Raw genomic sequence first — 27,026 nt, 5'->3', positions numbered from 1 at the left:
TATTGGAAACCAGAAAATAACAAAAATGCCATTGTTTTGGCGCACAATTTGCCTATAAACACCTTACACGGGGTGATTTATGAGGTACAATCAGTTTACAAATATGTACACTATGTTAGATCTTAGTTACTTGATTATGTATATCTATAAAAGGTAGTGTAATGGTACGCATAATTTGGAATTGTTATTTAGCCCTTTGATCAATTTATGCATCTACTATATTTATGCATCTCCCTATAGTAGATGTGTAATTTTGCTTGTATGAGTAGTCCTTGCTTATTTATGAGTACTTTACAAGGGGTGATGTATGATGTACGATCAGTTTACAAAAATGTACATTATGTTAGATGTTAGTTACTTGACTGTGTATATCTATAAAAGGTAGTGCATGTATACGCATAAATTTCGAATGGTTATTTAGCCCTTTGATCAATTTGTGCATCTCCCTATAGTAGATATGTAATTTTACTTGTATGAGTAGTTCTTGCTTATCTGTGAGTACTTTACACAGGGTGATTTATGAGGTACAATCAGTTTACAAAAATATACATCACGTTAGGTGTTAGTTACTTGACTATGTATACATGTAAAAGGGACCAAATTTGTCCTGATAATCACAAAATATTAGCTAACTTGTGGGAGCTAGATAATTATATGCTCAATTTTGAAGTTGTTACATTGCAGGGTGCTCTAAGGAGAGGAAAGCTTGGTAGAGGTATAGCTAACACGGGATTGGCAGGGGCTGTGCTTTGGGTAACTAAGTTCAATCTGATCATCTGATCATGTACCAAAGTATATACGTTGCACATATTATTAACTTGTTTATCATGTCTTCTGTGATCTAGGATCAGGTACAAGGAAATGTGCCAGTGGTTGTTTCAAGTCAGGGGAGTAATCCAAGTTTTCGCCAACAAGATGCAGCTGTCAATGTGCAAGTTAATTTGCAAGCTAGCACAAGCACTTCTACTAAGAGGGTAAGCATTATAATGTCATACATTGCTGCTGCAAAATTCAGAACTAGTGCACTACTGGAGTAATTTAAAGTTTTGCAGCAAAAAAGTTTAAATTTGTTCTTTTCTGATGCAAAGAGGAAGGTCTTCAATGAAAACCAATGCTGCTGTAAACAAGCAAGGTATAATTCCCTTTATACCAAATACTCAAGCTACTCTAAATGGTGGATCTCAAGCCGAAACTTCTGTTAGCATTAATACTGCTGCAATAGTGGCCTCTAACACTATAACCAGCAGTTTCTCTATGATGTTTTGAGAGTGCTAAAGGTTCCCCGCAATCCTTGCTTGTGGTATCTGAAGTAGTTTAGGTACTAGTCTTCTTAGCTCCCAGCAATACTGAAGCAATGTTAGCTTTTGTGGACAATTTTTTGATAAGTGGTGCAATGTGCATCTGATTTATATTTCCTGCCACTTATGGTGCTGTTTGACTAATCTTAGAACTACTTGTGTATAGTTTTGTGCATTGCAATTCTCACCATCTAAACAACTAGTTGTAGATGGTGTTTTTGTTCAGAATTGGATTGCAATATAAGGCTTACGTATCATGTTACTAGACTGATCCAATGTAGTATCATGGACTATGTAATTAGTGGAGAAGGGGCAGGAACGGTTACTGCTGTTAAAGGTAGTATAATTACTCGCTGTTATTCTAGTGTTACAACGTGTACAAATGATATTACACCGTGATAGTTTTCTAGTGTTACTCTAGTGTTATTCTAGTGTTACAACGTGTTATTCTAGTATTACAAATGTTATTCTAGTGTTACAACGTGTACAAATGTACTTATCAACTACCCTGATAGTTTTTGCTACGCAAGCCACCCCACTCAACCTCTTTTAGCCAAGATATATGTATACTATGCAACCAGATTTTAAAAGGTGAGAACTTTAATTCATCAATTGAGTCAAATTTACAAACACTTGGCATGCATAAGTTCCCTGTGCATACATTCTTTAAGTTGGCTCTCAATGTATCTAATTTATGCTACCCATATGATTTCCTTGTTTAGGAGTTTTCGCCAGAATTTCAATTTCATTATTCATGTCACATTGTCTTAAAACGAGTTGTACAAACAAAATCATGCAAGTAAATTCATCCCCCTTCTGTCGTAAAACAAGCCAAATAGTGCAATGAGTTTGCAATATTCTTACCTTTGGGGTTTAGTCCAATTCGATTGAGTCTATCTCTGCTTTAGATCTCACCAACTTCCGTCTTGTTGCAGCCTTCATGAAAATTTTTGTCCCGCAACAGTTACTTCTGCAACACTATACACTTTCTCCAAAAACCTCTCATCTGAAACTTCCCAATTTGGGGTAGGGATATTATTTTGCTGATACTCTGGAATTGTGAATGAATGTTCACAAGATATGTTTTTGGAGGGAGACCAAAATTCTATTTCATTTGAACATTTCAGATGAAGAGTCGTGCCTCATTAATTTGAGCGGGAATTTTTGGAACGGAACAGTTGAGGTATTTTAACGGAGCCCGTTAGCCCCTCAGATGTTTTTTTATTTTTTTTCCTATTCACTCACTAAAACAACGTCGTTTTCCTTTGCTGTTGCTCCCATTATACGTGGCCTATTGCAGTCCTCTCATTTTTTTTTTGTGAGAGGACCGCTCAGGGACGGTCCTTCTGAGGACCGTCCCTGCCCCGTATCCCATGTATATTGTCTCATGTTCATCTAATACGTAGATTAGGTCATAGTCTAGTAACTAAAGTTGACATATCAGGCCATAAAGATCTTTGATTCAAATTTCCCTTCCCTCTTCCCACTTCTTAAATTGCATCACTCTTCTATTGAAAAAAAATTGAAAAAAAAATTAATATTTGTTACTTGTACATTTGACATCGAAGCGCTTGTATCCTCTATACTTGATGGGAAAATGCAGAAATGAAGATATGGTACATCGGTAATTCAACATACATAACATGTTCAGTGCCGGCAAAGCTTATGCTCTTCGCATCGAATCATGGAAAAGTACTTTTTCAAAACTTCGTTTCAAGTTTTCACTTTTAATACCATCGGATCCCAAGGTATTCTTTTATGAGCCCACTTACAAAAATTATGATATTATTAAGCTGAAATCAAGCAAATATGCCATCTTTTAACTGATTTCTGTCGCTAGTTATATGTCATTTAATATAGAATTTTTTTTCATTTACATAATCTGAAAAAGTCATATAAAAGGATGGTTTTTACTAAACCCATAACAATCATTTTTTTTAACCTCCCATCCCTCAATTGCGATGTACTCCCTCCCTTTTTTTATAATTGACGTTTAAGAAATTTGTTCTAATATACTTTTATCTGTCGTTTTATTATTCCCATACAGTATTAATTATTTTTTCATAATTTTACCCTTTTATCTCTCTTTTCCAATACAGGGTTCTTAATTACTACTCCTAGTAATTATTGTTTCTCTCTTTGTAACAACCCTAGTAATTATCTGCCCCTCCATATTCTTTCTTGATTGGTGTGCAATTAATGAGGGTACAAAAGGAAAGTAGTTTATAGATTTAAGCAATGAAAAACTTTTCTTAATTGGTGTGCAAAACCTTAAACGTCAGTTATAAAAAAAAGGGAGGGAGTATAATATTCGAATCCTAATCTTAGAGAAAATTTTAAAGGTTCTCCTCGATCACTAGGTCAATTCCAATAATTCCGTGATGATCTTGAACGCTAATCCTGGGAAAAATTTCAAAGATCTTCCTGAACACCAAGCCAACTCCAAGAGTTCCGTGACAATTACTTAACTTGGAGGCATTAACATTTTGAACCCAAACATAAATATCGACTCTTTTTCTTCCTTTTTAACATAAAAATTTGAGTTCCGTCGGCTCCAATACACTAACTGCTAACTAGTACAAATTCGAAACGTGTCCCAACAATACTTTACACCTTCGGTACTTAGTATTCTGAGTTTTCGTTGCGTCTTCAAGTTCACTTCTTCACTTCACTTGTACAGTTGTGCTCCATTTTTCCACGTCTCGAAACCGCCAAGCTCTCGGCTTATCGACACTTGGGCTTTTCTTTACCTCTCTAAAATCATTTCTTCAATCGTCTTCTTGTCATTTTTCCTCGTATCCACTTTAGATCAAACCCCAGAACAAGAAAAACAAATCTGATTGTGTGTTTTTTTTTCTTTCGGGTTTTTACTATCAAAAGATGGTGGTGAAACATAGTAAGGCCGAGAAGAAGATCGCTTACGATCAAAAACTGTGCAAATTGTTGGATGAATACAGTCAGATACTCATCGTCGGAGCAGACAATGTTGGATCAAATCAGCTGCAGAATATCCGCAGAGGCTTACGTGCAGAGTCGGTTATTCTCATGGGGAAGAATACCATGATGAAGAGGTCCATAAGGGTTCATGCAGAAAATACTGGCAACAAAAATTTCCTTAGTCTCATACCCCTTCTTGTTGTAAGTATACTCCTTAGGAATCTGCATCTGAATTTTCTAAGCCTGCTTTTTTAAATTTTATTTTAAAGTTATATAAGTATGGTGTAGTCAAATGCTTTATTTGTAGGACATCTTGAATGGGTTTTTTTTTTTTTTTTTTGGTGATTTATTGAAAGAATTGTTTTCATGCATAATTTTCAAATGAGAATTTTTTTTCCCGTGTTTATTTTTTGTTTAATCTGATAGGAATTGAATTTTGTTTTTTTTTTTTTCGTTCAGGGAAACGTGGGATTGATCTTCACGAAGGGTGATTTGAAGGAAATAAGCGAGGAGGTTTCAAAATACAAGGTAATTGTAGCTTTTGAACTGTGTGGACAAAATTCTTCCTTTTTTTTTTTTTTTGGCATTGATTGTTTTTATTATTATTGATGATTGAATGCATGTGCATGGAAACATGAAATGTTTGCTCAGCTTGTATAGACACTTACTGTTTTAAGAATACAAGATAAATAAATAAATAAATAAATATATATATGCATGTGTGTGCGTGTGTGTGAGTTTCTTTTTTTCTTTTTTTTTTTTCTGTAACAACTTTCTTGACGGGCTATAAAGCAACTATAATGCTAAAGAAAACATACGACTTTTCTATATGCTATTTGTTTACTTATTGAAACAGGAGATTTTGCACCTACAGCGATAAATCAAGAACCTACAGAGAATATCACATAAACCTTTATGTAGGATCTTTTATCTCTGGTTTAAGTAATTAAGATGATCAAGTAATACAATCTAATGATAATATAACTATGATTTACACTTGCAGAGATCAAAAAATCAAGCAAGGTCGAAATAACTATGAATTTTCTTTTTTTTTTTTTTTGACATTTTTCTTACGAAAGTAAGAATTTCGACAAATGAACCTAAACCCCGGGATTACCGTCAAAAGTCGGCAACTCTTGACAGCTCCCAGGAGACTTATCTATCCAAACCCTTCCCCCCCCCCTCCCCCCAAGGCCGATGCTCGATAACTTTTTTTTTTGAAGTCGAAATAATTATGTTCAAGCTTTTGATATGAGCCACAGGGAATTTATGTTTTCTGTGGTTTTCTTTGGTAATGTTCCCATATTTGCTAATTTTACTAGTTTGTGTGAATCAGGTTGGTGCCCCTGCTCGTGTAGGTTTAATTGCTCCAGACGATGTTGTTGTTCCTCCAGGGAATACCGGACTTGACCCATCGCAGACATCCTTCTTCCAGGTGCTTAATCATTTTCCAAGTATCAGGAGGCATTCATAATCTCTGATTTTGGCCAGAATTCTAGTGATCTTTCTTGAAGCATGGAGGCATATTTGATGCATAGGGTTTAAGGGTTCATCTCATTACTAAACTCGTCAAATTGAAATTTGCAACCCTGTTCTGATCATCCACAGGGAAATTTGAATGCATACAAATAAATGTTTACTCTCACATGTGGATGTGTCCAGGTTCTCAATATCCCCACTAAGATTAACAAGGGAACTGTTGAAATTATTACTGCCGTGGAGCTGATTAAGAAGGGGGATAAAGTTGGTTCCTCTGAGTCAGCTCTGCTTTCAAAGCTTGGGGTTAGGCCATTCTCTTATGGCCTTATTGTCCAGGCCGTTTATGAGAATGGATCAGTCTTTAGCCCTGAAGTGCTAGATTTGACAGAAGATGATCTAGCTGTGAAGTTCTTGGTGGGACTTTCTATGGCAACTTCTCTTTCTCTGGAAATTTCATACCCAGCCTTGTCAGCTGCACCTCACATGTTGATAAATGGGTACAAAAATGCCCTGGCCATTGCAGTCGAGACTGAATACTCTTTCCCTCAGGCTGATGAGGTCAAGGAGTACCTCAAGGTATGTAACTTAATTTCTCATACAAGTCAACTTAATCTAATCAAAAGCATAACTGAAATCGAATTCATCTTTGGACATGGTACAAATTGTAGGATCCCAGCAAGTTTGCTGCTGCAGTAAGTGCTGCTCCAGCTCCTGCCCCGGGAGATGGTGGTGCTGCTGCTGCCAATGAAGAAAAGAAACCAGAGCCTGTTGAAGAGGAGGAAGAAGATGAAGATTTGGGTCTTAGTCTTTTTGACTAGATTTAATTTAGATTGATTGCCTGCTACATATCTTCTAGTTCTTTCTTGCTTTTTTTGTTTTGCACCAGTGGAATAATCCTGAGTTTTAGTACCCTACCAATAATTTTTGATAATATATCTGCATTTGCATGACTTCTTTTTGTTAGACTTGTTCTGTTGTTCGTGATAATGTTGAGGTTTATCAGCTGATCAACGAGTTATCCAGTTTATGCATCATTAATGCAAAATAACTGATCCTGCCAAAAAAAAAAAAAGATGACAGGTGACTTCGTTATACCCAAAATCACAGATTACAGCTTGTTTTTGTGCTAAACATGACATGATTTACTGCATAACCCCACATTTTTCTTTGTTATGCACAAAAAGTGTTGCTCAACGATCTTTCTTTTCTTATGTTCGCTGATTCATATTGATAAATTTGCTACGAGTCTATAAACAAACCAAAGAGCATCAGATAAGGAAAGAAAGCCTTGAGCCCTGATGACTCCAGAAAAAAAAAAAATTTAAAACATGAATATACTGCTCCAGCATTCACTGAAAAGTACCTTTACCTTTTAGAAAATCTTACTCGTTTCATGAGATTCAAAGATCTTCAAGCTTAGATTTAAAGCATTTCCCATCAGGCCATGCATCTTTCATTATCCTCGTCATCGTTGTTGGCCATATATACCTTCAGCCACCATATAGATCCAAAAACAAGTTAATTTGACAGGGTTCTTGGAATAACAAAAACAACTATATCTAAGACATTGTCTGGCCACTGACGAAAGATTGACTAGATTGTCGACAGTAGCAGCTGCATGATCAATGTAATTTAGCATGTAGAACAGACAGTCATTGAAGTTGATAAAGAACTCAACTCTGGATCTTTATCTTGCAAATCGCAAGCAAGCAGAGTCAGTCTAATTAGTAACGAGTAATTTAACACAAATTAACTTATCCAAGAGAAAGAGAGGAAAACCATCTCAAAAGATGCTCTCTTCTTTGCCTATACAAACATGCACAGAAAATAAATGAGAGGCTCAAATGTCTAGAATAAGAAACTTTTCCGCGCTAAGTTTAGCATCCCAAAGTTCTTATCAAAATGAGGAATTTTCAACGAATGAAAAGAGGCATCGTTATGCTAAAATTGCCTTCCTCTTGTGTGTTTTGATTTCCAAAAATGGTTACATCCCCAGTAACCTCTTTACTCTTCTCGAAAACCAGAAGTTATGCAGCAACTCCTACTTCTGATAGTAGCTACAAGTACGATAAATACTAAAAGATTTACACTTTCACTGAATCAAAGATTCAACGCATCTGATGAGGCATATTATTGAGCACAGGAGGTTGAAAGAAATTGCTTATTATTAAAGACCAATTTAAGTCCTAAGTGCATAATTTCCAACTACCAGCATCCCAGTTCAAACTTCAAGAATTCAACAACCTGTTTATATTGCAGCAGTTCTAAAAAAATTATGATGCGTCAGAGAAGGCAAAATCTAGTGAAAGAAAAAAAATGTGCTCTACGTATATCACTCAGAAAAACAGACAAAGACATCCATGAATATACAGGCAAAGGCTGCCTGTAAATTCTATCCTTTTCTTATGTCTCCTTCCTTACACTAGGTTCAAACTACTCGACTTAAATTATGCAGGTGATTCACATTGATAAATTGACAGAGAAAAGACTCGACAATTCAATAGAAGGAAAACACAGAGGAATTCATCATTCCAGGGTCCCGATCCCAGCAAAAATAGAAGAAAGTGTTGAGGAACAATTCTCAAGAATAACAATACCGAAGTTACAGGATTACAAACTATGCAAAAAATGGTTCACATAGATCATACACCATCAAAAATAAGTGAAATGCAAATCAAACTAAGAGCTAATTTTACCTAGAGTGGACACTAATCCATTAACAAAAGAATACATAGAAAAGGGTACTTTAAAGAAACGCATAATTGCAGAAGCTAAATGGAAAAACTGGATCCATTTCACAAGCATGTGGCTAAAATATTATTCATAGATTTGACAAAATGTCAAACACAAATAGATTTGAAGCAGACAGGAAAAGAAAGCAGCTTCCCTTCCTGATGAAACAGATTGACATTGTGGAACAGGGATGATAGACTATTGGAGCTGTAGAACAAAAGTGAAGTTCAAACATAAGACGAGGAATACAATTGCATGCTACAAATATCTTTTACATAATGCAGTTCCAAGAGCAGTATACGCAACACATTTAGCGTTCAAATTCTTATTTGACTGAAACTCTCTTTAAGTATCTCCCCTTATTTTTTGGCAGGTCTCACATTTATCTGCCTCCATATGGAATGAATATTAGTCACACAATTTTCAATAGATCTCCAAGGAACTGTCGGACACTTGGTACTAATTATTTTTGTTTTGCATCAACCAACTGAGCAGCTCATACAGAGCGAATCAGGAAATGCAAGCTTTGTCCAATAAAAATTTCAATCAACTCTAAGAAGAAACCCATTTTTAAGTTGGTTTTCTATGGTGTATGACAGAAGACATATTTAAGCATAATACAAAATCTGGACAACAAGATTAGTGATCAGTACAAAAATCACATATAATGCATGTTGGATGGGTAACATGTGTGCACTGCATATCAAATTGTTTTGGTCACAACCTTGTGATATGGTGTTCATTGACTGCCATTCATTGACTGCCATTGCTTGATTGACCCCTGGATTCTAAGAAGAGCCTTACGGTTGAGAAGATGAGCGAAGGTTCAGCCATTGCACCATTCCCATAGTCTCCACAAGCTAGCCTCTTGGTTACAGGTGGAATAAGATTGATCCCCAGGTCATCAATTAACATAAGATGCCGTTCTGTAAAAGGGTTGTTCCACATTAATGTGTTCATGGCTGGAGCTACAAAAAGTGGCTTACTATAATCCCATGCTCGCACAATGCAGGTAAGCAAATTATCACACAATCCTCCTGCAATCTACAATTAAGCTAAGATATCAGGACTGTGTCTGACCTTAATGGAAATGGGTGAGTCTACTTCAAAGAATGTGAGAGATAGTATGAAACCACATATCATTAAATTCTGTAAAACTGTTCCTCGGTCTAACTTCACACAATTTGTTGCAAGATGTCTGAGTATGGGTATCAAATCAAGTGTACTTATGATTCAATAGTAGTCCCTCAGTTCTGTAGGTTATGAAAATGCCCATACACATGAAAAAAATTCCTCAAAGAGAACTTCTGTCTTGATCACAGATTTATGAAGCATAAAGGGTGAAAAACTTTGATGGAAAGTGATCTTATTAACACTTCTCAATCAATAAAATAAAACTGAAGAGCCATAGATTTGAAAACATATGGCCAAAAGTAATACGGCTTTGCAAATGATGTACCATTAATATTGCTTCCTCAGTTCTGATCATTCCTTTTCGTTTTTCTTTAATTTTAATCAATAAAAGGATTTTTAGAATTTGCGTACATCTAAAACAATCAAATTACAAGCAGGTCCTCAAGGTGTTAATAAGCAAACTTCTCTCTTTTGCAATTATTTCATAATTCTAGTATCTATACCCTTGTTTAAGCACAAACTTTGATGATATCTCACAAGTTTAAGCATACAGGTACACAAATAACATTAAAGCAAATATGAAAAAAATTCACCCAGCAGTTAAATCAATGGCAATCTGATAAACTCTATTTACCTTCCCAAGTGTGTTGGCAGACAAAGGTGCAATGACCATAATATCAGCCCACCTACAGAGCTCAATGTGTAGCACATCATCTCCTAGCTTATTCCATGATGACCATTCCTCCTCATCTGTGTAAAGAGTCACATCCTTAGGAAGTGCAGCTTTATCTATGAAATGCATAGAAGCTTTTGTAGCAACTGCTTTAACTTCTGCCCATTCAATAAAGCAATGACAAAGGTTTGCAAACTTTATTGCAGCCACACTTCCACTTGCAGCGAGTAGGATTCGAGGTTTCCTCAAAGAAGTATTACTCACAACTTCCATATCCAATTTCAGTGATTCAGCAATTTCCATAACCTGCCAGACAAATAAAAGGAAATTAACACATATTCAAACAATAAAAGGAAGACAAAAAATAGAACTAAACATTCATGCTTGAGTTCAATTAAACCCCATTTCAATTGATTAACAAAATCTGGTAGTAACATACTCTGAGTGAAAATCAATCAAAACCCCAATTCAGCTCTGAAATTATCAGTTATCCAACTAAGAAACGCAATCAATTAAACCAAGAAAAGATATACAGACTTAATTAACGAAAAAAAAAAGACTCAAAGCGAAATACATATTAAAACAGCATCCAGAGGAGGATGAGATGAATCCAACAAAAAGTTAAATGGAATGTAAAAATCTCTGCTTGATTGATATATGTAGACATATATAGGTAGCAGGCTAGCTGATTGACATACTGGTGCAGGACGCTGCAGATTCAGTAACTGGGTGAAGGAATGACGATGTGTTCCGGCAAAAGAGGGGTGGCACAGGAAGACAACTTACTTTTTCTTTTTCTGTATTTTGGTAAGCGCCATGCATAGCTTTGAAATAAACGTGTACAGAGCTAAGAATTTACAGTCATCCTGGAAAGTGCTAATCCCCTTAAATTATCTAACAGTCAAAGAGGGGCTTGAATTAAAAACGATAAGCCCACAATCACTACTGCTGCTTTTCCTAGCTAAGCTGTCCGCAAGGCGATTGGCTTCTCTGGAATTATGCACCAAATATACCTGGTGGAATTCAACTAGCAGCTCCCTGCAATCAGATGAAATAGGAACAAGATCATGAAAACCAATAATGTATGTTTTTTTTGAGAAAGGGAGAGGATAATAGTGGAGTCAACTTCAACTTCAAGTAGAAAGAAATGCAGACAGGGATCCAAACAAGAATATCATGTTCACGGACTTGGTGGAGTTAAAAGGGCTAAGCAAATAGAATTTGTGGGCAGCAGCAAGGCAAAACTTAACAAGGTCTCCAGGAGAATCTATTGCCTGAAGATGAGATTGTTTCTTTGATTCCAAAGACGCCAGCAAGCAAAGCCGAAGAGAGTTACCCAGAGGATGTTGTTGTAAAGGATAGATGTGCACTTTTACCCACTTTCTTGAGCCATTCCTGAAGTGGGGTGTAAGGCAGCAAAAGTTCTGGGGAAGCCCAACAGCATTCCATAAATTCTGGGCTTCTTTACAGGCTCTAGCGACATGATTAATGCCTTCTTTTAAGTACATGCATCTAGTACAGAGATCATCTTGAAGAATCCCGCATTTAAGCAGGTAGGATCTGGTGGCCTCCCTAAGCAGGCTAACCGCATTTGTTTGGAGAAATGATACTCCAAATCCAAGAAGAAGATATATACTGGTCACTGGGTGGATTTTCTTGGGTAAGACACTGGGAATTGCAGAGATGTTGCCCCATCTCATAAGCAGACTTGAATGCAAAGAGACCATCATTTGAATTTTCCCATGTTAGCAGATCATGTTTGGGGAGAGAGAGTTTATCTGGGAATAGCTTGTATTTCTAAGGAAATAAGTTGAGGAAGAGAGAAGGAAAGCTTGTCCAAGCACCAAGAGTTATTAGCCCCAAACAAATCAGCAACTAGGAGGTTTTCTTCTCCTTTATTTACAGGCTCCTATATGAGACTTCTTAGAGTACCCGAAGGAAGCCATTTATCAAACCAAATTCTAATAGTGAGGCCATTTTTGACTCTCCATCTACTCCATCAATTGAAAATTTGGAGATCCTCTTCTAAAAGTTTTTGTTTGTAGAGCCCTGACAATGGAAAGAGTAAGACATCTGTTTCTAAAGTATTTTTATCTCAAGAAGGTTTGCCACTTTGTTGAGGAGACTTGATTGTTTGAGGCCAAGTCCTTCACAGTGCTTTGGCTGAGTGACATTACTCCAGCTTACAAGATGGAGCTTTTTCTTGTCTTGTGCAGAAACCCAAAGGAATCTTCTCTGTTCCTTGTCAATTTCAAGACAGAATTCTTGGGGAATGGGAACACTGAGTATAGTGACTATATCACTACAAGAAACATTATCATCACTGACAACCAGCTTTTGCCACAGAACATGAAAAAGCCATCAACTATTACCTTAACCAACAATTTCAGGGTCATCAGTAGATGTAAACCGTGACAACATCACAGCAGCAAAATAAAAAAGTTCCTATTCTTAGCACCCAATCTTAAATCTGTTCTTTAACCCCTTTTTCCACACTCGATCTGTACTAAATATAATCCTTTTTATCCTGTGATGGGCTATGCTTTTGTTTCCTAAAAGTCAATGCAAAACCAAAAACAAGTACACATGTAATTTGCATATAAACAGCAGTAATTGAATTGCAAGCTCGGTATATAAAGAAGTATCAAATTCCACACGTTGTTTGCTACAAATAAATCCACATACTCAACCGACTAATTACAGAAAATTCACAGAGAAAATCGAGAAAATTGATGATCTGAATTGGGGTACAGGACTTAATTGCACACACAACTCCAAAAAAAACCCCAAAAAGAAAGAAATAATTGCACCCATAACTCTAACAATTGCCAAAAAAAAATCGTCCAGAAATTTTCAGCCAAAAAAATGGGAAATTGGGCATGAAGACTTGGGGAAACATTAGGGAGAAAAAGGAAGAGAAATGAGAAAATCTACCTTTTATTGCAAAGAATTGCAGCAGAAAATTTCCCGTTCAGTAACCGGAGAGGCAAGGTGAGCGGGAAAGACCGGGAGAGTAAAAGGACAGAGCCGCAGTGCTTTGAACAAAAATTTTTGGCTAATTCAGCCCGCGCCACATTTTTTTATTCTTTTTCCCCTTTAGTTTGAACAATTTAACTTTTTTGGTTCACCAAATCCCCCTTTTGGATAATTAGATTATTTGCGATAATTTTTTAAAAAATACTGTAATACTTTTTTTTATATGATGTATGTAAAATAAAGAGGAGGTTGAAAAATAGGCTGACGATAAAAATAAATAATTTTGGCAAATAATCTATATCCAAACAATTTTTGTACAGTTTTTACTCAAAAAAATTCTGTCAATTTCTTGTTTAATTTTATTTGAAGTGTAAATTTAGAGAAAATGGCATAAATTGAGATTCAATATTTTAAAATTCTCTATTCAGCCAATCCGTTCCTCCCTTCACTCTACCTATCGCGGTTATCGCTTGTTCACGAATAGCATCTCCAGCTAAATCAGATACCGATCCCACAGCATCCAAATCCCACCGGAGAAGCCAACCGCTTCAGCACTAGCTATATTTGAGAAATGAAATGCTCTCAAAGGTCCAATCTGCTTTATGCTTCAAGCCGTGGTCTTAATCAAAATTAGAATATAGGGCCATAGGGGTCAGGAGTTCTGAGCGTTTCCCTTAGATTTCTTTTGAACTTTTTATTTACAGCACCTCTACTCTTCTAGCAGATTATTCGGCATCAGTTAAAGGAAATAAGACAATGGCAGCAGCTTAAGAGCTTAGGCCATTCAGCCTTCCCTGATCAGACTCCATACCCGAGCAAAACCTCCAGTCATACTAAAGGACAAGCCTCCATCTCCTCCACTGAGTCCAAGCCGATTACAAAATTTTCCCCAGCAGCATCTAGGCTCATGTCTACTTCCGTTAGTGCCCTCAGTTCCACCTCTTCCCTGAAATTTGTTGATCCTAGAGCAAACTTCGTCCAAGTAGAAATGATTTTGCTGCTTAGCATTGCAAAAGATTGCAAAAAATAATAGGGGAAGCGTTAATAGTATGGCACAAGAACGGTAAATCAGAAGCATGTGCGATGGTTGTATCCAGTACAAGTTTTGTTTAAAATACAGAAAGTGACCCTATCCAATTTGGAGGGCCTATTTTCAGTAGCCAGGACTTCCAATGAGAACCATCAAGCAAAACCCAGAATTAGTTGTCATTGCCAAGAACTTCGACTTTTTCAGAATTATACACCCCACTGATAAAAATAACGTGTAGCAAATCGGCGACAAGATTATGCTTTAATCAAGCATTGAAGAGGAAGATCACAACTACATGCTATTACATACATACACATCAATACTACTTGTTAGCCATACTCATCAACAAAGTAATAATGGAAGAACCAAGAACTTGCTGAACTAGTTATTACTACATAAGCGCTGTGGACTGTTTCCACCCAATTAGAACTAATGTCAAACCTAGTTAAATAAACAAAAATCCAGAACCAGATAACTATGTGAGCAAGAAGACAGCTTCTAAAGACGAAACTTGAGCTCCATTTTCTCGACTGCAGAAAGTAATATGTATTCCCTAATACCAAATATTATGGGCTTAAAGACCACATTTCACCTTGCGAATCTCATTGTCCACTCCGCTGCTAGCTCATCATGCTTGGATTTGTCTGTCAAGTACAAGTGGGCAATACCAGGAACAAGGGGTTTATCTGCAACCACCAACATATAATATTTCAACACAATATTATTTTTAAGATGAAGCGTATACATTGGACCTTGCGAATAAGCTAGGGCAAAGTGGAGGGATTTACATACAGGTGTCAGGATTAGTGAATATAGATATAAGCGCGCAAAGAACCTTTGAGATTGTCAGAGCTGGACTCCAATTATCTTTCAGGATGTCCAAACTAACATTGCCAGAAGAATCAATGTTGCAGTGGTAGATGCGAGTTTTGGACACTACCTGCAATCCTGATGTTAGCAATAAGCATAATAGAAATGTCAAATAGCAGTTATTGCAGTTCACACAGTGATCACTTGCACCAGGAAATTTTAGTTGAAAATAATGGCACATGTGGAACGTAGAAGGGTAACACTTCGCAGCATTTGAATCGTAGTTCACGAATCTGAGCCAGTTGAACTAATATGGATAGGATTAGGTTTACACGTATTCCAAAAACTTTTGAAACAACGTGAGCAAACTGCCCTCATTTTGAAATAAAATTTACTGCTCGATAACATCATGAAACATAATCATAACAATATTACAATTCCCTAGGGGCCAACATTTCATGGAAACAATCTGAAGGATAAAGGTGAAAAGAAGCATTGTGGCATTTTACTCCATTCTTGGTCTGCAGATTGCATGCAAGATCTAAAATGGTTGCTTGGTAAATCAGATGATTTTCAAGACATTCAACTCAGCTATCATATGCAGAAACACTTGCAAATATCCTTGTCAACTTAATAATCTTTTTGTTGAGGAATTTTTGATGTACTGCAAATGTTCAACTCCCGAAAACAAGTGATGTAGTTAGGCATATAACCCAGATTTAAGAAAAGAATCTATCATATCGCATATTCAATCTTGAAGATCTTTTCCATGTAGAAAAAATTCTAGCTTATAGTGAAAATGAAATTAAATAAAAAAAAAAAAAAAGGAATTAGTGATCTTCAGTATTTCTGGTAGATATCAGCATACCTTTGGTGGTTTGAATGGATAATCACTAGGAAAAGTTATATCAAGAAAGAATATCCCACCATGATATGGTGTACCTACAGAAGAAAGGATATTCAATACAGAAGAAAGAAGTATATTCAGTTAAAGTATTATCTGCTCAAACACCATGGCTTAATTTTCCCACTTGGAAATAGACATTGCAAGGTTGAGTAAATTCATTTGGCACCCTCATAACTTTCAAAATTTGCAGCTTTGCACCTCCAATCTTTACATTCAAACACATTGTCCCCTAACATTTTCTTTTTCTTCTCTTAGTTCGCCCCAGTAGTTAGAGCTCATAGAGTTAATTGAAAGCCACCCAATCATCTCTTAGCATAATTCAGAACTTTGCCACTTAGCACAAAGGAGAGGATTGAAATTGTGCAAAACAAAGCACAAAGGAAGGCATAAAGTCCTATAGCTCCTCAGTTATGCAGTTTTTTCGTATCTTAATCAATTTGGGCATGCAACAAAAGGATACATGGAAACTACGAGCCCCATGTAAACTCAATCATTGCAACTTATCCAACTTTACTGACTCCATCAAGTCTTTGTGCCATATTTTCATGGTGTCCTAATATCAGGGATTACATACATAAGAAATGAAAAGCTTGATAAGCAATGTAGAAATTCTATAAAACACAAATAGGCAGTGTACTTAAGTCCATTCAATTTCAGGAAAAAAAGTCTCTTTCCACACCTTATTGAACTACAAGTTGGCTTGTTAAATTCCTCATGCTTAACAGTAAATTCTAGTACCCCTATAGTTCAGTGACATTTTCCAAAATAAGCCCTTGCAATAGAAAAATTCATGGATATTTAATGTCATTGTAGTAGGGCAGTAATTGTGTTTTGAGCACAATTTCATCAGTTCAAGTAAAGTTCCCAATCGTCTTGAAGAAGTTCATAGAACCCTCAAGCATTGACCAAAACATTAGAAAACCCACAAAAAGATGAAATCTTGTACAAGCTCAAAATACTTAATCGCACCAAAATCCATAGAAAAACCAAAATCATGCTGTAAATTTGAATGTAAATGAGTAGAATGTAAAAAGAACGAGAGGCAAAAAATGTGAAGAAATGGAAGCAAACCAGAGGGGCCAATGAGAGTAGCAACCCAGTGGTAGAGATTGTCGCCTTTTGGGCCAGCGGAGCAGTCAGGAGGTGGGTCCATATTCAGCTCCGCCATTTCCCGCTGTATTCTCTTCCCAGAGGCGGAGACCGATGTTGTTGAGGGCCAAGACCTCTTTCCTCCTCCTCCGTCAGAGCTGCCACCACCAGCTACTATTCCTCCGCCTCCTATTCTAATTCCACCTGAACTTGAGGTGGCCATACCAGCAGCACTGCCGCTTGTATTCATCAACACAATCAATAATAATTCACACCTGCCAAAATGCTGTATAATTTTGGATAAGAAAAAAAAATTAATAATATTTTTATTTTTTTAATAAATTAAATAACAAAACCAAAACTAGGAGGGGGGAGGTAAAAAAAAGGTACATAGTAAATCGCTAGTCCCCAAGATTGGGCTTTCAAGCATTTATTCAGTTATTTTTTTTCTTAGCTTGTTGGTTACTAGGAGGAGAACACCACGATTTGCGTAGTGTGATTTTCAGGCTTGTCCAGAAATGTCCAATTATTCAAATTGGGGTATTAAATATAAAAAAGTTACATAAAGATGCACCAAAATCTTTAAGCAATGAAGAGAAGCCACAATTTCAGCCTAGTTACTAAATGACAGTGTCATTTTTTGTTTTGCTAACTAATTGGACAGCAATGGCAATGTCATTAGTTTGAAAATAATATATCACCATGTAATGCAGCCTTACATTTTTTAAGTACACCAAAAATGTATTGCTCATGAATAAATTCAACAGGAATTCCTGAACACTAAAGTATGTTGGGCCAGAAATCTATATAATTGTAAAATGTAGGAATGGCTGCAGAATCGCAAGAGATAAAGGACTCAAAACGATAAGGATTGGAGAATTGTATATGCTTTCTTGTCCATGTTAAGATAAACAAGCCATTATCTCATACTTAGAATCTTCTTAACACAGCATATACCATTTAATTTTTGTACCAGCAACTCTTAGAATCACAAAAATTAAACATAAAATCTTATAAACTAAAAAAAGAGAGGGAAGAACACCCCAAAAAAAGTTATCTAAGATTAATTGAATAACAAAAAGTTAATTGAGATTAAGCATTAGAGACTCAGATTGTACATAATCTACGCACAATAATACTAGTAAGGTCCACAAGTGCAATAGCGTGGTAGTTCAATTTTTTTTATTATTTTCAATCCAACCAAATCAAACTAACTTTCACTAAACTTGATAACTCAGGCCAATCCCGTGAGAACAAAATCAACAAAAATTTAATGAAAGAACCGTACTCTAGCAAAAGAAAAAGGACAAGCAAGATATATGTAAAGACATGAGCAAAAGGACATCAATTATACCAGTTTTAATTTGTAACAAAACAGTATCTTCAGAGTTCAAACTATGTTTTATCAAATGGAATAAAAAAGTAAAGTTGACTACATTGACAAAATATATATCCAGTCTAACATGAAAACTTCATGAAGAAATGTCATTGAAGTTGGCAATATCAAACTACATCCCCTAATAAACAACCAGAAAGTTGTGAAATTTGCTTGATTGATGGCTTGATTGATGTTCTTTAAGGATCATCATCATCACAAAGACAAGCTTAAAAAATAGCTTCATTACCAGTGGCACTGGTAACTAACCAGGTTGGCATTACCAACCAGAATAAATTTCAACAAAAGGCAAACTACAAATTGCCTAAGAAAACTAATTAGTTTATTTTCCTTCCAGTCTTGAGTTGATAAACTAAAGAAAAGCAAATCTTGCAACCTATCAATAAGATTGACAAATAACCAAAAACTGAAAAACAAAAACAAGACTAACATCTCTAGATAAAGGGAATGAGCAAAACCACAAGTTGAACAGCAAATGTACAACAAATAATATGGCCAAGTTGAATTCTGCAAAGAAGTTGAGGGAGAGAGAAGGAAAGCTTGTCCAAGCACCAAGAGTTATTAGCCCCAAACAAATCAGCAACTAGGAGGTTTTCTTCTCCTTTATTTAGAGGCTCCTATATGAGACTTCTCAGAGTACCCGAAGGAAGCCATTTATCAAACCAAATTCTAATAGTGAGGCCATTTTTGACTCTCCATCTACTCCATCAATTGAAAATTTGGAGATCCTCTTCTAAAAGTTTTGTTTGTAGAGCCCTGACAATGGAAAGAGTAAGACATCTGTTTCTAAAGTATTTTTATCTCAAGAAGGTTTGCCACTTTGTTGAGGAGACTTGATTGTTTGAGGCCAAGTCCTTCACAGTGCTTTGGCTGAGTGACATTACTCCAGCTTACAAGATGGAGCTTGTTCTTGTCTTCTACAGAAACCCAAAGGAATCCTCTCTGTTCCTTGTCAATTTCAAGACAGAATTCTTGGGGAATGGGAAACCTTGAGTATAGTGACTATATCACTACAAGAAACATTATCATCACTGACAACCAGCTCTTGCCACAGAACATGAAAAAGCCATCAACTATTACCTTAACCAACAATTTCAGGGTCATCAGTAGACGTAAACCGTGACAACATCACAGCAGCAAAATAAAAAATTCCTATTCTTAGCACCCAATCTTAAATCTGTTTTTAACCCCTTTTTCCACACTCGATCTGTACTAAATATAATCCTTTTTATCCTGTGATGGGCTATGCTTTTGTTTCCTAAAAGTCAATGCAAAACCAAAAACAAGTACACATGTAATTTGCATATAAACAGCAGTAATTGAATTGCAAGCTCGGTATATAAAGAAGTATCAAATTCCACACGTTGTTTGCTACAAATAAATCCACATACTCAACCGACTAATTACAGAAAATTCACAGAGAAAATCGAGAAATTTGATTATCTGAATTGGGGTACAGGACTTAATTGCACACACAACTCAAAAAAAACCCCAAAAAGAAAGAAATAATTGCACCCATAACTCGAACAACTGCCAAAAAAAATCGTCCAGAAATTTTCAGCCAAAAAAATGGGAAATTGGGCATGAAGATTTGGGGAAACATTAGGGAGAAAAAGGAAGAGAAATGAGAAAATCTACCTTTTATTGCAAAGAATTGCAGCAAAAAATTTCCCGTTCAGTAACCGGAGAGGCAAGGTGAGCGGGAAAGACCGGGAGAGTAAAAGGACAGAGCCGCACTGCTTTGGTTTTCTTCTGTTGTCATTTTGAACAAAATTTTTTGGCTAATTCAGCCCACGCCACATTTTTTTATTCTTTTTCCCCTTTAGTTTGAACAAACTTTTTTGGTTCACCAAATCCCCCTTTTGGATAATTAGATTATTTGCGATAATTTTTTAAAAAATACTGTAACACTTTTTTTTATATGATGTATATAAAATAAAGAGGTGGTTAAAAGATATGTTGATGATAAAAATAAATAATTTTAGCAAATAATCTATATCCAAACAATTTTTGTACAGTTTTTACTCAAAAAAATTCTGTTAATTTCTTGTTTAATTTTATTTGAAGTGTAAATTTAGAGAAAATGGCATAAATTGAGATTCAATATTATTCTCTATTTTGGTTTTATTTAGCCAAATTAGTCATTCAACTTATTAAAACAGACATTCTTTTAATCGAAAAGTATATGTTTTCATTACTTGGGGGGATAAAAATACAAGTTTTATTGGTTGAGCGAGCAAAAGTATACTTTTTTATTAGCTAGCTGAGTTACTACATTGGTTAAACAAAAATCCAGTAATTAAATAAATGAATCTAAAATAGTTTTGTGATTGTTTTTGTCGCTGCTTAAAATTTTACTTATACAATAGTAATCACTATTTTTTTATTATATAAAGAATAACAATAGACATGGTAAAATTTTGTTAAACTCACAAAATACATGTAAAACCCTGCCCAGACATCAACTCGACAAGATCATTGGTCCAATGGGCCAGCAGCTGAACCATGAGTTCATTTTTTCAACCGTGGTTATATATTATAATAAAATAATAGTTTTATATGGCTTTTTCAGATTATATAAATGAAGAAAAATTCTATATTAAATGCCATACAACTAGCGGCAGAAATAAGATAAAAGATGGCATACCTCCTTGATTTTAGCCTAATAATATCATAATTTTTGTAGGCGTTGGGGATAACAGTTTTCCCAACCACGTACCACACAAATTTCACTTTCAATTTCAATCTGGGCAAGAATAGGTTGTCCTCAAGCAACTCTACTCCATTTCTGTCGCCCAATTCTTCCTCTAACATCATGTCTATTACTCCTCGATACATTTCATTTTCAATATCAAGTCCACGGGTGCTTAATCCAAGTATGTTTTCGACATCGCTCTCCTTCACCTCACTGGAATAACCATGCACCATGCACGTTCAATCTCCTTCCACCCCAGATCAAAGTTCTTACCAAGCTACTGCAAAAAGTTTGTCATCGATCTCCACAGCCTGCATATGCAACATGGGCCAATTCAAACTTTACAATTGCCTCTTTTTGCACGTCATTTATACAATCAACAACATTCTTTAGCTTTTTTCTTTACGAGAATGATAATATTTCTATAACATAATCTATCCTAATCTACAGGAAGGGAGTCTAAAGAGACTACATATAAGGGGTTAGTAGGTATAAGGATCTGACTAGATCAAAGGGGTGGTCTGACACCTCCTTTGAATTTTTGTTCATTGCAGATAAAATTTAGGGCAAATTCCACTTTAGCCCCCTGTGATTTAGCCTTTTTTTTTTTTTTTACATAACTCCCCTATGATTTCAAAAGCTATACATAACCCCCTTCATGGTTTGGATTAAAGTATCAAAGTGACGGGAATAATCATTTTTAACGGAGTCATCTAAAATGTCAAAAACACCCTTATGTAAAGTTGAAAATTATTTATTAACCAAGTGGGTTATATGTATATTTTAAAAATCATAAGGGGGTTATATGGTAAAATATTAAACCATAAGAGGGTTATATGATAAAATATAAAAATATTAAATATTAAAAATTTTTCTCTGCTATAATAATTTGCCAATATCCTGATTTTAAATCAAATTTTGAAAATATTTTTGCATTAAATAATCTATTTATTTAATAAATCTCTCTTATTTGGAATTGGATATCTAATCTATTATAACATTTTATTTAATGGTGTATAGTTAATAACTAGTTTTGGAACTTCTCTTTCTTTTTCAGCTTGATTCATTACATAAAAAGCTGCACAACTCCAAGGTGATTTTGAATGAGTTATTAATTTCTTTTCTAATAAAGTTTGTATTTCCTTTTTACAAAATTTCAAATATTCTTTATTCATTTGAATAGGTCTAGCTTTAGTAGGAATATCCTTATCTGAATATCCCTTTTCATATGGTAATTCTACTATATGTTTTTTCCTTTCCCAAAAAGCATTTGGAATGTCTGCACATACTTCTTTTTTAATTAATTCTTCTATTTTATTAATTTCTTGTTTAACTTTAGGATTTTGTAATTGTTCTTCGATCCTTATATATTTTTGTAAATTTTTTAACTCAAATATGTATTTCTTTTTGCATTGAATAGCATTGATAGTTTGATATATAGAGGATGTTTGTAATGTTCTTATTTCTTTTTGTTTTATAGGACTTATAAATGGAAATACTATTTCTTTTCCCATTATATTAATACTTAATCCTGTACTACTTACATTGAATGGATATATTTGAGTAAAAAATGGAATTCTATTCATCTATCATATGGGAACACCAGAGTCTTATGCCGGGAACACCAACTCTCAAGGCTTACCAACGGTCTCACTAAGTCTCAATGGCTTACCAACACAACATAGAAAACAGTCAAAATATAGCATAAATAGTAACTTTAATTAAAACAATTTCTGACCAGGCTTTGATACAAGAACCAACCCAGGCATGACAATGAAATAATATGGAAATAAATAATTGAAATTAGGCTTGTTAAAAGAAATTGAAGAGAGAGAGTTTTGAGCTTACTCGTAATTAAAGTTCTTTGAATGTTCTTGAATTTAGATGGGAGTGGGGCGTGGAAGCGAATATGAGGAGAGAGTTTTTATAATAGAGAAGGCTCAGATCACATAAATTGATCGATGCCTGTCTTTTGAAATTCTACATCTATTTATACATGAATTTAAATGCTCGTTTCATTGTCATTTCATTTGAATCTTATCTTCTTATCTTCGTAATCTTGAAATCTTTATCTGATTGGATGGAGCTACCTGTAGCTTTTGAAATGTTGCCAACATTCCTTTTTGCTTTTAGTAGTTGTGACGCCCCCACTTCTCTCTAAGGTGAACCAAAGGGGTATCCGTGGGACGCCTGCCCAACTCTCGCCAGGACTTACTACAATCCATCATTCAAAAGCTCGAAATACTTTAAATAGTTTCAATACATAATTAAAGTACTTCAAATATCTCACACTTTACAATTATGTAACTTTCAAACTTAAATACAACCCAACGGAAAAGGGTACAATAGCCATCCGTTATAATATAACTTAAAATTTTCAAAAGAAAACAATCTAGTACTACTCACGAGCACCATTGGTCTCGAATCCTGTAAAGAAAACCACAACGTGGGATGAGCTACACAACCCAATGAGGTTCCAAGACACTCTAACAGTTCAAATAAATCCAGTAGGTTGGGCATATCATATGCATGGTTCAAGGTTACACAATGGCATGTTATCATGGGGTGATAATCATTGTACGGTAATTTGAGACATGTATCATGGTATGAGACATTTATCATGAGACAGTTATCATGGTTCAAGACATTGGCATGTATAGTTCACGTGTGATTGGAGCTTATTACAAGTGCGAGTAATTAAGCATGTTACAGGTATGGAGCATTAACATGAAACAGGTATCATGATATGAGTACATTGGACAGGTAACAGGTAGGGAGCCTATCACAGGCATGGCTCAGAATTTCATGTTGACATTTTGTCATGAAACAATTATCATGATACAAGGTAAACATATACGGTAGGATACGGTGTTCCAGTGGAACATTGTCGGTCATCTGCACCTTATGACTTCCGGATCCCCTCAGTTTGACTGACCATCACCTTATCCCTCCAGTGGTAATACTCGAGTATATCGAAACGGTAGCCCAGGGTTCCAACCTACCCGACCGAGCCCAGTCCTGGCTCGAGTAGGTCAGTAACCAAGGGTAAGGTCCAAGTTCAGCTTAGAGCTTACAACATGCACAAGTAATCAAGTAATCGACGTACGGTAAAAATTTATCATGTTTGAAGGTCGAGTGAGATAAAGTACATACTCGCCTTAAAACAGTGGCCCACTTCATATGAGCATATAATTTATGATAATCAAGTAATCAGATGGTCAAGTAATCAAGTAAGTTGGTGATCACGTAAGCAGATATTCAAGTAAGCAAGTAACCAAATAGATTAGAAAACGTTAAGTAAACACGGTTAACGGTAAATGATAAACGGCAAACGGTAAACGGTAGTAATTACGGTTAATTGGTAGACATATGTCATTTTAATAGGCCGCCATTGACCGTTTTCCACTTTTACCACGTAAGAGTCGAGGAGATTCACTCTAACTGACTTATGCTGCCATAGCATAATTAATCATTTAAACACATCATGTAAATATGCTCTCCAAGCATTTCATATCTAGTATTTCAAGTAATCACATAAATATGCTCTTCAAGTGTTTCATATCGAATAGTTCAAATATACATACTTCAGGTATTTCATGTCGAGTAATTCAAGTATAAATATTTCAAGTATTTCATGTCGAGTAATTCAAGTATACCTTATTCAAATATGCATGAGTATGGTAAATACTTAACATATAGCACTTAACACTTAATGACCATGTGTTAAGCATGTCATAGACTTATTCCAATTACATATTCCTATATGGAACACTCACCTATTGCAACAAGAGAGTAAATACTCAAACAAGTGTCTAGGTGTCCACTTCGAGTTCCTCTTGAAGGTCCTCTTGAGCGCCTGAGCAAATAACCATTAACTATTATACACAATCACTTAGAACCCCTACTTATCAAAGAAGGTTGTACAATCTAAGGAAAATTCATGAATTGGCCCTTAATTATTAATAATCGGGGCTCAAGAGTAAAGTTTTAAAGTCTAAAGAGAGAGACTAACATTTTCCATGAAATCAAGTTCAAAATGTTCAATCGGTATCGAGAAAAGAAGGCAAGTTTTCAAAATCTCATTTTCTAAGAAATTGACAATTTCAGCTTTGGGTGTCAATTTTAGAAAAATCGTATCTTGCACTATGTAGGTCCATAATTAGAAAGCTTGATACCGTTGGAAACTTCTTCAAAATCACTAAAAGTTCCTAGAAGATACTTTTCCATGATTCCAAACGGAAGGTATTCAAAAATTGACTCAAAGTTGCTGCTTGGGACCATTAAGACAGTTTCGGGGTTGATTTTTGACCAACTTTGAAAATCCGGCAAAATTCACACAATACGAACTAGCCTCCGAAATTTAGAACTCAATTAGAGTTACAATCAAAGTTTAAAACGAAACAAACGGAACAAGAATCAAAGTTTTGAACGCCAAGATATAGCAGCTCAAAGTTGGTTAAAAATTCCTCCTCGATCAAGAATTTCTAGATTTAAACATGAACTTTGGGACTTCAGTTGGACAATGAAATAGACTCAGAATGGCACCAAAATTAGCAGTATTACACTACCATATAAAAGCTATTCCCTTGTCAAATTTCATAGGAAAATTCATTCGGCAAGTTGGTTAACAAAACCATCAAAGTTTCAAGAATTTTCAAGGCAAATCTGCCTTGTACTTCAAATTTTCTTTTCTAAAACCTTTGGCCAATAAAATGCCTAAAACATGTCTCATTTGTGATAACCAGGTCTAATAAGAATCCAAGATACATTTGGTAGGTGATTAATACCAAGAATTTCAAAACAACAAGTCCCAACCAAGGGTTAGGCCTTTACTAGCCAAAAAGAGGATTTTTACTCACTGCATCAGTTTCGAAATATGGACACAACTCACTCAATCCAACTCGGAATTGAGCATGGTTAGTGGCGTTGAAAAGATATTTTAGAAATCTAGAATTTCGTAGAAGAAACCATTTTCAAAATCTATTCACAAGCAACTCATTTTTGAGCATCAAGAAGTAATTTCTGTCCTATCTCCTGGAGAGCAACGAAACAGGGTAGTGATTTTCAAACGAATGGTGTACCTCACTCAAGTGGAACCAGAACGTGCATTTGGTACCAATGGAAAGCTGGGAATGTCTAGTTTCAAATGCCACCAACGGCACTCAATTTTGACATCGGAGTACAGAGTTATGAATGAAACAAAATGACTGCCTGGGCAATACGGGATTCATTTCCCAGTTTTGCTAACTTTGGAAATCAACTCATTTGACCAACCAAATCATGTTATTTTTCAATGAAATTTTGTACACACTCACAATAACATGTAAAAAACATAATCAAGTCATTAGAACCTCAAAATTTTGTACAAAAATGGCAGGACAAGGCAGGGGTAAAACGGTCACTTTTGCTCCAAGCACCTCCTATGATTTTCTACCAACAATACAACATTAATCCACTAATTTAAGCACTAAACCACCATTAATTTCATCATCAATCATCAAATCAGTTTTTCTATCAAAGTGGGAGTTCATAGAGCCCACTCACCAATTTTACAACAATTAAAGCTACACATGAGAATCCAAGAACTCATGAGTGTAATCTAACTTCCATAAATCAAGAATTAAGAGGTTGATCGTTCATTACCTCTCTTGATGACTAAATCATAATTTTTGGTCACTTTGAAGCTCAAGAAAACCGTGGAAATGAAGCCCCTTTTCTAGCTTAAGATGATCACCAAGTGATTAGCTAGGTGTGGTTCAATTTTGGTGGAGTTTGGTGGTGTTTTGTTGAAGAAATGAAGAGGAACTTGAAGAGCTTTGAGTTGTTTCTTTTGTTTCCTTGGCCGGCTGTTCTTGGAGCAGAAAAAGAA

At 35.5% G+C, this 27,026-nt stretch overlaps 3 protein-coding genes and 1 long non-coding RNA gene across 11 annotated transcripts; 1 reads left to right on the top strand and 3 right to left on the bottom strand.

Annotated features, from left to right (window-relative positions):
- The first annotated feature begins 3,909 nt into the window (after window positions 1-3,909).
- On the top strand, window positions 3,910-6,664 carry LOC113690412 (large ribosomal subunit protein uL10-like). Its single transcript, XM_027208301.2, has 5 exons — window positions 3,910-4,436; window positions 4,695-4,763; window positions 5,572-5,670; window positions 5,898-6,290; window positions 6,383-6,664. The coding sequence occupies exons 1-5, from the start codon at window positions 4,179-4,181 to the stop codon at window positions 6,530-6,532; spliced, it is 969 nt and encodes a 322-aa protein (XP_027064102.1). The 5' UTR covers window positions 3,910-4,178; the 3' UTR covers window positions 6,533-6,664.
- On the bottom strand, window positions 5,762-13,352 carry LOC113690413 (probable phosphopantothenoylcysteine decarboxylase). 7 transcript variants are annotated; one of them, XR_011814949.1, is made up of 7 exons: window positions 13,189-13,350; window positions 11,041-11,292; window positions 10,216-10,560; window positions 9,172-9,491; window positions 7,084-7,202; window positions 6,630-6,768; window positions 5,762-6,479 (listed from the first exon to the last, which is right to left on the bottom strand). XR_011814949.1 is itself a non-coding variant. In XM_027208309.2 (5 exons), the coding sequence occupies exons 2-4, from the start codon at window positions 11,074-11,076 to the stop codon at window positions 9,201-9,203; spliced, it is 672 nt and encodes a 223-aa protein (XP_027064110.1). In that variant the 5' UTR covers window positions 11,077-11,292; window positions 13,189-13,352; the 3' UTR covers window positions 7,166-8,654; window positions 9,172-9,200. The 7 variants fall into 7 exon arrangements, 2 of the variants coding, with proteins under 2 accessions (XP_027064110.1, XP_027064111.1); XR_011814947.1 differs by having other exon boundaries at window positions 5,762-6,768; XR_011814948.1 differs by lacking the exon at window positions 6,630-6,768.
- A 1,150-nt stretch (window positions 13,353-14,502) lies between these two features.
- On the bottom strand, window positions 14,503-20,260 carry LOC113690415 (constitutive photomorphogenesis protein 10-like). 2 transcript variants are annotated; one of them, XM_027208315.2, is made up of 5 exons: window positions 20,101-20,260; window positions 17,049-17,352; window positions 15,939-16,012; window positions 15,053-15,200; window positions 14,503-14,946 (listed from the first exon to the last, which is right to left on the bottom strand). In XM_027208315.2, exons 2-5 carry the CDS (start codon window positions 17,314-17,316, stop codon window positions 14,849-14,851), a joined length of 588 nt encoding a protein of 195 aa, XP_027064116.1. In that variant the 5' UTR covers window positions 17,317-17,352; window positions 20,101-20,260; the 3' UTR covers window positions 14,503-14,848. The 2 variants fall into 2 exon arrangements, with proteins under 2 accessions (XP_027064116.1, XP_027064117.1); XM_027208316.2 differs by having other exon boundaries at window positions 15,096-15,200.
- Window positions 20,261-22,993: 2,733 nt separating this feature from the next.
- Window positions 22,994-27,026, bottom strand: LOC113688875 (uncharacterized). Its single transcript, XR_003448135.2, has 3 exons — window positions 26,801-27,026; window positions 24,934-25,013; window positions 22,994-23,584 (listed from the first exon to the last, which is right to left on the bottom strand). It is a non-coding gene; the product is annotated as an uncharacterized lncRNA (long non-coding RNA).

The sequence above is a fragment of the Coffea arabica genome, chromosome 5c (genome assembly GCF_036785885.1).
Source record: "Coffea arabica cultivar ET-39 chromosome 5c, Coffea Arabica ET-39 HiFi, whole genome shotgun sequence".
Lineage (NCBI taxonomy): Eukaryota > Viridiplantae > Streptophyta > Magnoliopsida > Gentianales > Rubiaceae > Coffea > Coffea arabica.
The sequence above is the reverse complement of the archived record's forward strand: the minus strand, read 5'-3'. Positions and strand labels throughout refer to the sequence as shown.